Raw genomic sequence first — 13,594 nt, 5'->3', positions numbered from 1 at the left:
TATCAATTTAAAATATGTTTACTGCTTTCACTTATGCATAAATAAAATACAGGCTACAGAAAACATCTTTTTGGAAGTATGCTGGTCAGGGATTAAAACAGTTACTGTTGCAAAATATGTTGTTACCTCAAGTAACCTTAAAAAATGCAGCTTTGAGTTTATTGAAGTTGAATTGAAGAAAATAAGCAAACATTTTGGCACAAGATATTCAAACAGTGTTTATCTCAAACAGTTCCATGAAATGCCAACTGGACAAAGGTTAACTTGAGTGAATTCCATATTTTGAAATAGAACTGAAGAAATGTGACAAAAAAAATATAAAATATAAAAATAGCAACACATCATAAAACCTTGCAATGCAATATGAATACTGCAAAACAGTATCAGAAGAAAATATGTTTCTGCATTAACATCGCTGTATGATAAGCAAAAGAATTATACTTACATCTCTCTTAGAGAAGAGCAGACTCTCATTTCCAGTTTGCACTTTTTCATTTTTAGACAATATTGTGTTCTTTAAATAGTTATTTCTGATTACAGGCTAAAGCAACTAGGATGTTTTAATACAGTTTTCTGTTCTGTTGTCTATTCTGCCAATGTTTGAGTTGAAATAGCAAAAGGTTACTAAAGAAATAAGAAAAGCAACAATGCAGTAAATAAGAGTATATTATGTTATTTCTATCAAATCATTTTGTCATGATAATATATTATCTAATACCACTCTAGTACCACTGTAGCTAACTGCAATGCTTTACATGACCGCAGTACTGTAATAAAGTAAAATAAAATGCACATGAACCAATGGACGTTTTTAAGCTCCTTACACTGTCGGCTTGTCATTGACCACAGAAGACTATAGTGACTGATGCAGAATATACTGCATGTGTGTGTAGTAACTGAGGTGGGGACTTGAGTCACATGACGTGGACTCGAGTCTGCTTCAAGTCACAATTTTAATTGCTTGAGACTTGATTTGATGCATGAAGAGAAGACTTGAGACTTGACTTGGATTCTGGTGACTTGGGACTTTGACTTGTGCTTTGATGACTTGAAAAGGTTTCTGAAGTCTTGACTTGAGATCTTGTGTAAATGACTTAGATTGAAAGTGATGAGATTTGTTCCAGCAGACGACTGAATTTAAATTCTGTTTTCTGAATTTGTATGGAATGATTGAATTTATTGAAGTTGAAACTGATTATAGAAATCAAACTCATGATGCTCTTACCAAGTTTTTATCCTATTAAAATCGTATTGCATTGAAAAGTCCTAGATATTTAGTTTTCTTTAAGATATTAAATTGATACTGGCCTCTTGATTTGTTCTGACTTGTGTTCTACATTTAGACTTGGGACTTGACTTGAGACTTGTGCCTCAAGACTTGAGACTGACTTGGGACTCGGGCAAAGCTGACTTGGTCACACCTCTGTGTAGTAACATTGCTTTCTCTCCACTAGAGAGCACTCCAAACCTTACAGTATCCCAGCTTCCCCTGCTGGGTGTGGGTGCTCAGTGCTGTAAACCTGCTGTTTCAGCATGGACCTTGTCCTCCACCTTGCAGGCTTTGATTTAGCAGATATTAATGAGATTCAAGTGCATGACTCCATACAGTATATATACCATACTGATATTTAAGGTATTACAGAGAATAGTGTTGTAGAGGAAATCAATTTAATCTAAAAAAAAAAAAAAAAGGCTGAATATATCACACCTGCGTTGGCCATTGCACTGGCCTCCTGCCTCTTTTGCAATTGATTTTTGACTTCTTTTACTTTTTTTAGGCACTAAATGGCTCAGCATCTCCTTACATATCAAAATGCCTGAAGAATTATGTTCCAAGTCCCTGTTTGAGATCATCAAACGCTGGTTTACTTAACATTCCCGCTGTGAAGCAAAATAAAAGTGGAGAGGCAGCTTTTTTATTTTTATAATTTGATTTATGAAGGTGTGGAACACTGCCCCACTTCAGACTCATCAGGCTCCCTCTACTGTAAATACTGTTAAAAAGCAGTTGAAGACACTTTTTTAAGTTGGCATTTTCATAGGATTTTATTATTTGTGCCCTCATTGTTTTTATTCTGCACCTTATTTTTGCAGTTTCATTGTTTGTCCTTGATTTTACATTTTATATTTTTCATTTTTTGGTATGATTAATCTTACATTTTCATTTTAATGCATATTCTCGTTTTGTATAGCACTTTGAGCTGCATGTGTAAAGGTGCTATATAAATAAAGCTTAATAATTTATAGTGTTTATTCGGCACATGTTACATAATAGACCCTAACCACTATGGAAATAGGTGTGTCTTGTATTTTTGGCAATTTTATGACACGAAAATAATGGAAGTGTATGGGGTGCCAAATATTTGTTTTGTTATCTCCCAGCTTGATAGAAGTTATTGTATTCATCAGTGTTTTTTGTACCAATGAAGCCTTTCACGCGCATTTGAAAGCAGACATAATGCATTCCTGTGTATTAATCTTTCTTCCTTCAGGCTTGTTCATATTGTGATTTAGGTCAATCTGACAGCTGAAAGCGTTTCCATTAATCTCTCCCAAGATCTATCAATACGAACAGTTATGCAATAGCTCTCACCTTATTGATTATTTGGCATGTGTAGTCATGTGGTTCAACTTTGCCAGTGTAAGTGCACATGACAGAAACTACACATCCCAACAGACGTAGCGACTCGTTGCTTCACTAGTTACACATTGAGTGTAGTTCACTCTACTTGAAAATCCGTTCATGATCCAGTTCATTAATAAATAAATACTTCGGTGTCATGGCGGAATCTGCAGCTTGTCCTGCTTTCCAGCTCGGGAGACCCCGATATGACCAGGTAAGTCGTCTTTATCGCCCGTTACTCATGCATTAATTACATTTGTTTTTAAGGCTTTCGGGTGCAAAAATGCCCCCATCCTCCGCCCTGCTGCTCCGCTGTGGCTGATCTGGATGCTGCTACTTTGTGGCGAAAGTTGCCTTTGATGCGCGATGCATTTCTCTCCCCTTGTCCTTTAAATTCATCCCACAACCAATTAACAACTTTCAAATTATAATGAACTTGCGCATGCGGTAGGATTAGTTGTTTCTAGTGGCAGTGATGATCTGGCCGCAATGTTATATCGCTATACATCAGCATTAACCCTGCAGAGGCGCGTCCGCTGACAGAAGCCAACATTTCATAACATGTATCTCTGTGCTGTTACGTGCAAGAATTAGATTACTTAAACCTGCCGCGAACGGACATTTTAATATTTTGCGCTTCTATCTGAATGTAGTTTCATTTCATTATAGTCTTCTCATCATTTATTGACTAGTTTGTGCTATTTTAGGCATCTAACTGCATTTGTTTCTCTCTTAATTTCTATTGCTGGCCTATATGAAGTCAAACTCGCAGTTTCCAAACAGATTTCTAATATAATATCTCTATATTTGCCCGTGATCGTCATTTATCTTCTGTATATTGATCCGATCCAAAACACACTTTAACACCTTTTACAAGATTTTCAAGGATGCGTTTGGCAGACCGTTGCCCAGCTGTGCAACTCCTTTAAACCCTGCCATGATCAAGATTAATGGGCTGTCTCCTTATCTTTAGCGCATTAGTCAATTTTCCATCCTGAGAAATTAATTAGCATTGGTCAACTCAGAGATAATGTGACCTTCACGTTAACTCCAATGGCACATTAACTGGGAAGCTACTTGGACTCATGTTAGTTAGATTTAATATCTGAAGCCTCTTGTTCAATACCCAGTACTATAGAGCAGCCTATAGGAAATTATTTACCTGAGGATGTTGCTCAGAACAAAGTCCGTAGTCAGGTTTTGTAAATAAGTCACTAAAGTTTTGGATCTTTCATTGTATGAGATACTATCAATGCGGTCCTTATCAAAATGCAGGCGACACTACATGGATGTGGCAGGAAACTATATGGAAAAGCAAGAACAAAGAGCCCAAAAAAAGACACTTGAATTTGGAGCCAACCTCTATATAACTGAGGATAGTAATTAACAGAGGATGTTGCATGGTTCACAGAAGCCTAATAACAGTTTATTTACACCCATTTGGCTCATGTGATTACTATTTTTCAATAATTACTCTCCCAAAATCACTCTTGGATGACTGTAATTTTTAATGAAGATGGTAATTCATCCTTGTTGCCAATTCCTATCGGTGAAATTTCAGCAAGAGAGCCTTTTAGTCTTGACCCATAATAAATAATACCTTTATTTTTCCATCTGAAAACCTGGTAGTCCGTGTTGAGTTGATAAAGGTGCTGTAATACTTTCAGTTTCTTGCATCAAAGCAGTTAAAATTAGGCCAGTCCTTGAATCAGCATAAATCTCTCTCGGTGTGTCTGTGCTCCATCTCTGCTAGCCTTGTTGTGTATTCTCTGGAGAGCTGAAACACATGAATAATTAAAGCAGGCTTCTCACATGGATCCTCTCTCTAAAAAAAAAAAACAGCACTGCAGCACATATGGCCTGTCAGGAAAACCTGGAGATGTGCAGAAAGGTGCTGCACCCCCACCCTCCCCTCCACTCTCCCTCCACTCTCCTCTCTTCACCCCTTCCAGGCTTCAGGAGGATTGAAGGTTGTTTCCCCTGATTTCAATTATGACCCGGTGCTTGAGAGATAATTAAAATGGAGAAGGGTGCATTCCACTGTCTTTCCACTGTGCTGCCTGCGCTTCATAAGTGATAAATGGCTCGGAGGGAATCTGATTGAAGCTGCCATGTTTTAGCCCATCTGGTTTGCCAAACAGACTCTTGGCAACGCGCTGCCATTGGGCCTTTTCAGACTGTTGGCACACGCTGTTAGCTTGGCATGCCGATCTACACTGCGATGGGAACAGCACAACAGAACGCCTGACCAACAGTTTCAAGCTTGAGTGGTGAAAAATCGCCTCAACTGGAAAAGTGTGTGTGGTAAATGTAAACCAGCTCAGAGTGTTAATGTCTTCTCTCCAAAGTTGGTCACAAAGACACTTTTTACTTGCTGGACATCTCAGCTGTAAATTGTCCCATTGTACAGTTACCTTAAAGACTTCCTCTGCCTGCTTTTTAACACTAGATATTTGGATGTATTACTTTATTTTGATATTTGAAAAATACTTATTTACTCCACTGAGTGTATAACAGTCTACTATAGTTTCTTATCAGTATTCCTCACCCAGGCATTTGGCTTCACTGTCCCCTGATGACAGGCAATTTAATTCATCAGTAATTATCAAAACAAATGAAAGTGAGCGCTATTTGCTATGTGTAATATGAATACAGAATATGTTAGCTTTAATTTGTGAAATGCCCCTTTAATTCTACTTCAGTGGGCTGGAGAAAGCAATGCTCAGCAACCTTAATTTAGTAAGCGTTAAGCGAAGTGAAATGAGCATTGATAAATCAATTCAGTGTTTTCAACCCTGTTTCTCTCTTAGTTTCCCAACTTGTGTGACAATTATCCATTTACAGAGGGGACAATGGTTTGAACTCTCATTAAGGATTAACTTTCTCACTTTCTGTTTTCTAGGGTTCGTTCCTCGGTCGGCTGAGACACTTTGTAGACATCATTGACCCCAGCACCCTGTTTGTGTCCGAGGTAAAGTTTACTGTATAAATAGATGTATATCTATCTATCTGTACAAACTCTGGAGTCCGATTCAGTTTTTACACTTGTTTATGAACTCGTACATGATCTGCCATTCTTGTTAGCCCTTTATTTCATGTTTATTCAGCTAAAATACAAGTTTCTGTCTGTAGAGGCGACTGACAGAGTGTGTCAAACTCCTGGATGATTATAAACATGGCTTGCTTCCACCTGAGGTGTCTGATCTTCAGGTGAGCCTTTTGATTTGATACAACAGGGTATGATGCAATTGTTGACATGGCCAGAATAAATTGGTGAAATTGAGATCAGTCAACTTTGTCCTGAAGATCTGTGTGTGTGCTACCTTTTTACCTTTGGGTATTCAGCATTGGTATGATACAATATAACATGATAACAGACTATTTCCCTAAAGGAAATTCAGATTGCATGGCCAGAACAAGAAACATAGTGCATATTATACAGCAACAGTAGAAGCAATTGTAGGTGAAGCAGATGTTCGCAGTCAGAATGCTTCTGCCCTGCTGAAGTGTTTGAAGAGCAAGACACTGAGCTCCAGGGCCTCTGTTTTGTTCAAGAGAAAAGATAAAAGAGGAATTCCCATTCAGGGATCAGTTGACCTTTTTCCCACAGCGGCCATTTTGAACTTACATCACACTCGGGGTGGGAAACTGTACCTGAAAGAGCAAGTACAGCCCAGCTATGTTCTACTGTTGTGCACCAAGATGCACATCATACAAATGTTTGGAATCGGACAAATATTTATCATTTCACAGATTCCCCACTGAAAAATGTATTAGAAACCAATTGATCCCAAGGATCTGGAGGAATAGGTAGGTTCACATTTTAAAGCTGCTGTAGGTAATTCAAAGAGATCAAACCTCAGACTTCTCCTCATTGATTGAATCGGTTCCTACACATTTCATTTTGAAATGAGAATAGCAGAGAAATGGGGCTACTGCTGTCATTCTGACATATTATCTTGCTCGTCTTTGGCCACCAAATGTAGTGATTTATTTTCATTATTTCTAAATAACTGTTGTCCATAAAGGTTACCTACAGCTTTAAGGTAATATATTTGGCCCACTATAGATTGCTACTGGAATCTAACCTTGGTAGTCAGTAGCTAACTAGCGAGTAAGCTAGTTAACTTCCCTTTTTTAGGTCCCTTTTTCATGTTTGCTTTCATGCTTTGTTTCTTCTGTTTCCCACCCTGATTGAATTAAGTTCAAAATGGCTGCTGTGGGAATAAGGTCAATAAAGTAGCTATCACAAAAAAAAAGAGAAAACAGTGAGTAATGTCTTCTAGTTAATTACCCTCCATGAAAGTGTCAGCTATGTCTCAAAACTTAATGTAAACCTGATTAATTGTATTTCTTCTGTTCAATTGCACCGTTTTCCCTCTGCAGCTATGGGAAGCCCAAAAGGTGAAACAGGTAAGTGATTTGACGGAGCCGCAGCTCAGCCGGGGTTAACGGCGCTTCCATACATTCAACACATTTTCTCTTAGCTCCTGGCAGCATGATGATGATGATGTCATGATCTCTGCACGCAGGCCATCATTCATCCTGACACAGGAGAGAAAATCTTCATGCCATTTCGAATGTCAGGTATGACCTCAGATGAAGATCTTCGCTAAACGTACTTTTTTCCCCCCCATTTTGTCATCATTTTTATGCTGATTATAATTTGTACACTACACAGGTTATGTACCATTTGGAACACCAATTGTAAGTCCTATATGAAAATCAAAATTTCATATATTTTATGTATACATTGTTCAACGTTTGCATGAAGTTGACTTTGCTATGCAGATATCCATTTGCTCCAGCAACACTCATTTATGGTCATGTTTGGGTATGGATAAAAATGCAACCTGGGACTCATTTTGTCCAAAAATAAGCTCTTATTCCCTGGTTTCATCTAGGTCATTGGCCTTCTTCTGCCAAATCAGACTGTGGTTTCTACCATTATATGGCAGGTACTGTAAAAAGAAAAGCATAATGTAAAGGCATCGCATTCATCATCCATTTTGAAACAGCCAGTAAGCACTTACACACTACTATTGTGTCCTTGCAATGCTTTCCCACACGTTAATACACTGGAATAAGGCCATTGTAAAGTGCTACTGTGTGCTGTTTGTTCCATATTGTTATTGCTCCTTTATATCTTTGTAGCATCTTTTTGTTTACTATGATCTATCTATCTATCTATCTATCTATCTATCTATCTATCTATCTATCTATCTATCTATCTATCTATCTATCTTCCTTCCTTCCTTCCTTCCTTCCTTCCTTCCTACAGTGGCTGAACCAGAGTCACAATGCCTGTGTGAACTACGCCAACCGCAATGCCACCAAGGTAGGGAAAATTCACTGTGGATATTTACAGCTTTACTACTAAAAAAAAAAACCTATTGAATTAGGTATTGAACTATTGAATTAAAAGGTTTTTCACACTGTGCTGTTCTCAAGGCAACAGGCACTTTGTATAGTTTGTCCAAAGAATATCTTTTAAATTCTATTCTATTCTTTTCTATTGTAATCTATACAATAGAATAGAATGTTAAGCTTCTGGTAAAGCTTAACAAAGAATTCTCTAGAAAATTGAATTTACTCACTAAATTATGTACACGGGACTCTGATTTTTGATGTATAGATTTTTTGTTATTATATTTCCATATGTGGTTACCTTTGCCAATATGGTAAGTGCAACAATAAAAGTACTATTTCTATTATATGAGAAAACAATCTGAACTTATGGAATTAGTTATTCATTTTGGCTGCTTTAGATGACTAGGTTTTTGTTTTTGTTTTTCCCCATAATACAATATCATCCTTTATGTTTTTGCCTGGCGTCTTGTCCTTGTATTTTGTTCTGTGAAGTTGTCTAAATCAAAAAAAAAAGTTTATCTTATTCAGATGCCAAAGCCCATTGTCCAATAGAAAAGATGTCTCTGCAAAGAGTTTATAGCCTGTCTTACAGTCTTACACAAGGCATAGAGCTGTGGAACAATATTTCTTTTCTCCCCCTCCAGCCCACGCCAACATCCAAGTTTCTTCAAGGCTATGTGGGAGCTGTGGGCAGCGCCGTCTCCATCGCAGTGAGTGTCTTTCTACATCAGTGACGTTGATATCCGCTCTCAGGATTCAAGATGTGATTAAAACAGTTGTTATGTGGTCACTACCAGCACATGATTCAGAGCTGTTTCCTTGGTGTGGTGTGGTACATTTAGTTATTATGCTACATGTTGCTGGAACAAACTTCCAGAAGATCTCAGAAACGCCCCAACTTTGGCCACTTTTTCTTATACACTTTATCTCTTTTTATTTATTTTTTTAAATATTTTTTATTATCAAATTCTGTATGTATTATCTAATGTCTTATACACCTTGTGTAAAGCACTTTGAATTGCCTTTACGTAAATAAACTTGCCTTGCCTAGCAGCAGTAGTAGCGCTAGTGACACTAGCATTAGTAGCAATAATGCTAGTGGTAGTTTGAGGGATAATTTTAGCAGTAGATTTAGTATAAATGGAAATATTTTAGTTGTACTAATGCTTATGATACTAGTAGTAATGATGATATACTGCTGCTATGAATAATAATACTCATAATAAACTTTGTATAGCAGCTTTTCAGAAACAGTTTACAAATTGTTTTACAGAGGATTAAAAAGACAATACACAGAAACAAGAGATTACATATAAATTAGTCAATAATGAATAAGGACAAAGAATTAAGAATCTAAGAGTTATTACATAAAGTAATTTTATAAAAGTGGGTTTTAAAAAGACAAAAATTTAACTGAATCAAAAGACTGACCTGATCTAGCTCGCCTAAGCTCTTCAGGCAGGTTCATTCTGGTGTAATGAATAATGAAACAATAATAGCACTAAAGTATTTATAGTAGGAGTTCCTTGATGTTACTAAAAAGTTAGCAGGTGTGATTTAAAGTGTATTTGTGTTTTGTAGGTGGGACTGAACGTGCTGATCCAGAAGGCCAACAAGTTGAGCCCTGCCACCCGAATGATAATACAGAGACTCGTCCCGTTCCCAGCTGTGGGTGCGTACTGATGGGACGACCTGCCATAGCAGTAATAATGGGGAGGGACGGCCATTATGTCACCCTCTGGTGGTTGGATTTATAGCAGCTCACTGATAGATAATTCATCCTTCTTCATTGGGGATTTCATATCTTACAAATGATATATAGAAGTGTATAAATGTGATATATGTAATATCTAAAATTATAGATATTATATATTCCGTTTCCGTATGAAAACAATCTTCCCCTTGTGTGAGACAAAATTGAGCTTTGACTTTTTTTTATTATCATGAACTTTATTGTCAGCGATAGTTTATGACCTTATCTATTCTAAGATTACAGCAGTGGTGAAATTCATGCCATTAATTGTTCACAAGAAATTGGTTTGAATTTGTCAGTGAGAAAATGCCACAATATGGTAGAAGCTGCAGAAGAGAAGAGACACTGCAGTGTGTGTTTTGGGGGGTAAATCTGTTGTTTTCTGTGAATGTTGTCTTATTAGAGGTGAGAGAAGAGTCACACATGACTTGGTTGTAGACGACAGACTTCTGCAGGCTCATACCTTGCACATTATCACTTTTTTTTTTTTTTTTTTTTTTTAATCTCTCTATCTCTAAAGTGTTGTGGTTAGTCTTGTGCAGATAGTCTCACACCAGCCAGAAGAGATATGGGATTTATGGAGGAACTGCATCCAAAGTTAAAAGATTTTGAATCTGTTACTGAGCATTTCCTGTTCTTCGGTGTCTATTCTAGTCTTGCAATTACAACCTCCTAAGTAGGTCATGTGAAAATGTATTAAACCACTTTAATGTCTGCTGATCCTACCTGCCTTCCTCTCCCCGTCCTCAGCCAGTGCCAACATCTGCAACGTGGGCCTGATGAGGCACAACGAGCTGTCTGAGGGGATCGACGTGCTGGACAACAACGGTAACGTGGTGGGATCCTCCAAAATCGCTGCCAGGCATGTGAGTGGCTTTTTGCAAACTCAGTATATTCATTTGAAAGTGCTGAATTTGTTTATACATTGCGGTCTTTTCAGTGAATGGCAAATCAGTATGGTTCAGTTGATTTGATGTGAGGAGGGCTGATAATAGGAAAACCAGGTTTGCATGATTTCCTGTTAATTTCATGTGTCTGTGCCCCTCACTACATTATCCATCTGATCTCATGGGAGGGAAAATTAAATCCAACGCATTGCAGTATTTGAAATGAAGCGTGTGCACAATGTTCACATCTTTTTCCCCAGGCGATCATGGAGACCGCCTTCACACGTGTGGTCCTCCCCATGCCAATCTTTGTCCTGCCGCCCATCATAATGTCCTACCTAGAGAGGTTTGTGCAGAAACATGTCACTGGGAATTTGCCATTTTAAAAGCAAACTTGCAACTATAGACAATGACACTTTCTATTCTATTCTAGTCGATTCTATTCTTCTGCGCTGCTTTATTCTCTTGCACTCTGTTCTAGAAAAACATGGCCTAAATATTTCATGTGTACTGTCTGGAGCGGGCATATGTTGTACCCCACAGTGTTTCCCATATATTAATTCGTTCAGCAGTGGGGCACCACAGAATGTAATGTAACAATGAATGAAACAGAATAATTCAGTACAATTTCCCCCCAAACCACACAAAAAAGAATATTAAGAATGTTTATAATTACTGATTTTATCGTAAAAGTATATCAAAGAGAATAGTAGTAGTCAGCAATATATCCAGAACTGGGACAAATCGACCAAAACACAAGACAAGCCAAAACTGTCTCTACAGCAGCGTATTGATGTCAAAGTGGGAGAAAAATATAGGCTCAGTATCTCGTTATAACGAGATCTTTTTCTTGTTATAACAAGATATTTTCATGTTGTAATGACATCTTTTCTTGTTACTACGACATACCAACTTATCTCGTTATAACGAGAAACTTTTCGTGTTATAACGAGATATCAACTTTTCTCATTATAACGAGATATTGATTGTGTCTGAGTCAGGATGAGTTGAGTTGACTGTATTAGCCAGCTGGCTGCAGTGCTGAGCATTGTGAAATGTTTGTGCAGTTTATTGTTGATGGAGTGTGGAGCTTGTACCATCCAGCATCCCATTATATGCTGTAGACTTAACACCATACTGATTTCTTGTGTGACTATGTGTGTAAGAGATTACTGTGTGTGTGTGTGTGTGTGTGTGTGTGTGTGTGTGTGTGTGTGTGTGTGTGTGTGTGTGTGTGCGTGCGTGCTCATATGTGTTTATGGTATGGATCCATGTAACATGAAGCCCCCCTGTCTGATTGTTGCTGACTTGATTTGAAAGTTTCTTGGTATCTCGTTATAACGAGAAACATTTCTCGTTATAACGAGATATGTTGGTATGTCATTATAACAAGAAACGTTTCTCGTTATAGTGAGATAATTTGGTATGTCTTAATAACGAGAAAAGATGTCATTATACCGTGAAAATATCTTGGAAAGGATTCTCGTTAAAACGAGATACTGAGCCGTTTTTTTTTCCCACTGTGGCATCAATATGCTGCCGTAGTCTCCCACCCACAAATAGTGCAAAACAGGTGAAAGGTTTTGTAGATCCAAAGCTGACTCTGTTGGCTTCAGGCACATGTGTTAATTTGTCATTCTCTTAATTTCCGCAGACTCCAATTCCTGCAGAGCAACCGCAGATTGTTGCTGCCCATCCACAGCCTCGTGTGCCTGGCTACCTTCAGCCTCTCCTTGCCTCTGGCCATCAGCCTATTTCCCCAGATGTCTCAGGTAGGTGCGACTGCTGCTGCTGCTGATTCAGGCCAGATGGCTTCGAGGGACAGCTGGGGTGGAATTCAAATTACATATACACCACTTGACATGTACACCCCCAGCCCTCCCCCACTCACTTCTCATTCCAGATGTGTCTTCCCAGATCTAATTAATAGTCACGATGATTTCAAGGCTTAAAGACAGACAGAGTTACAAGACGGCGTCAGGGAGATCTGAATTCTCACCTTCGTTCTTTACTTTTTTTTGCAGATTGAGGTGTCTCACCTTGAGCCGGAGATCGCCATGGCGACAGATTGCAAGGTGGTGACCTACAACAAGGGCTTATGATGGATGGCGTGGCGGGGGAGAGGAGAGGACAGGGAACAAGGATGTAAATGAGGCTACGCTGTGAATAGCTGTCAGGGAGACCCTAGGGTTCCTACTTAGCACCTGTCGACAGGTCTGGGAACTTTCTGCTGCATTAATATAGCAGAGCCGGGATTATCATGCACTAACCAGCGGCTGCAAGGCTAATATATTCTGAATAATGAGAAAAATGCTGATGAGGAAAGTCCAAGTGCACAAAACAGTTATGGATCGGACGATACTGCCAGTGTGAATCCACTGTTCGTGGTTGTATTTGTCAAATGAGTTCATGGGAAAATGTGGATATATACATTATATATTAGGTAACAAATGTTTTTAAACTGGTGAATGGCAGTCGACTGCATGCCACGTTTTCTAACCCCAATAATGTGAAAATGTGAAAGAGCACACAGCACTCTGACCTCTCTTAGCAAGTGTCTTTTTGTTGTTTTTTTTCTACAGTAGCCAAATGTATGGACTTTGGTGCATTTCCTTCCTAACTGCAAGGAAGAACAGTCCACTGCAGTATTGACTGATTGTTGAACCTCTGCTGTATTCCTAATGGATAACTAATTTTGCACAATATTTTGAAACTAATAACATTATTACCTGAATATTATTGTACTAATCATTAACTGGTATTCTTATTCCTTTGTATAATAACTCTGCTACTTTATTAAATGTTTGCTAGTCAAACAATCTAACACTTTTATCTGCATTATTTAAATGATTTAATAAATCCTCTTTCTCGACTTGCTTTGTTTTATGAAGACTTTTATTTTATCACCAGGCATTTAAGTGAATGTGAGCTATAGGTGACACTTTGCTTCAGCTGCTTTGA

General features: G+C 38.2%; 1 protein-coding gene across 3 annotated transcripts; it reads left to right on the top strand.

The window, feature by feature from the left end:
• The first annotated feature begins 2,780 nt into the window (after positions 1-2,780).
• sfxn5b (sideroflexin 5b) lies at positions 2,781-12,735 on the top strand. Of its 3 annotated transcripts, XM_071531789.1 has the most exons (14): positions 2,781-2,837; positions 5,526-5,594; positions 5,756-5,833; positions 7,010-7,036; positions 7,156-7,210; positions 7,305-7,330; positions 7,528-7,581; positions 7,905-7,961; positions 8,638-8,703; positions 9,575-9,665; positions 10,497-10,612; positions 10,894-10,979; positions 12,288-12,405; positions 12,658-12,735. In XM_071531789.1, the coding sequence occupies exons 1-14, from the start codon at positions 2,781-2,783 to the stop codon at positions 12,733-12,735; spliced, it is 978 nt and encodes a 325-aa protein (XP_071387890.1). The 3 variants fall into 3 exon arrangements, with proteins under 3 accessions (XP_071387890.1, XP_071387892.1, XP_071387893.1); XM_071531791.1 differs by lacking the exon at positions 5,526-5,594 and having other exon boundaries at positions 2,814-2,837; XM_071531792.1 differs by lacking the exons at positions 2,781-2,837; positions 5,526-5,594 and adding an exon at positions 4,810-4,824.
• Positions 12,736-13,594: the final 859 nt, after the last annotated feature.

This window comes from Centroberyx affinis, unplaced genomic scaffold, assembly GCF_046629955.1.
Source record: "Centroberyx affinis isolate AG114_WGS23_722 - 3 ecotype Tasmania unplaced genomic scaffold, CSIRO-AGI_Caff_v1 ptg002132l_1, whole genome shotgun sequence".
Lineage (NCBI taxonomy): Eukaryota > Metazoa > Chordata > Actinopteri > Beryciformes > Berycidae > Centroberyx > Centroberyx affinis.
Note: the sequence above shows the minus strand (reverse complement) of the source record. Positions and strands in the feature narration are given on the sequence as shown.

Excerpts from the sequence above, each read along its gene's own strand:
- sfxn5b (XM_071531789.1), top strand. The coding sequence starts at position 2,781 with ATGGCGGAATCTGCAGCTTGTCCTGCTTTCCAGCTCGGGAGACCCCGA. Across the intron at positions 7,331-7,527 it reads TACCATTTGGAACACCAATT|GTCATTGGCCTTCTTCTGCC; the intron begins GTAAGTCCTATA and ends GGTTTCATCTAG. Across the intron at positions 10,980-12,287 it reads ATAATGTCCTACCTAGAGAG|ACTCCAATTCCTGCAGAGCA; the intron begins GTTTGTGCAGAA and ends TAATTTCCGCAG.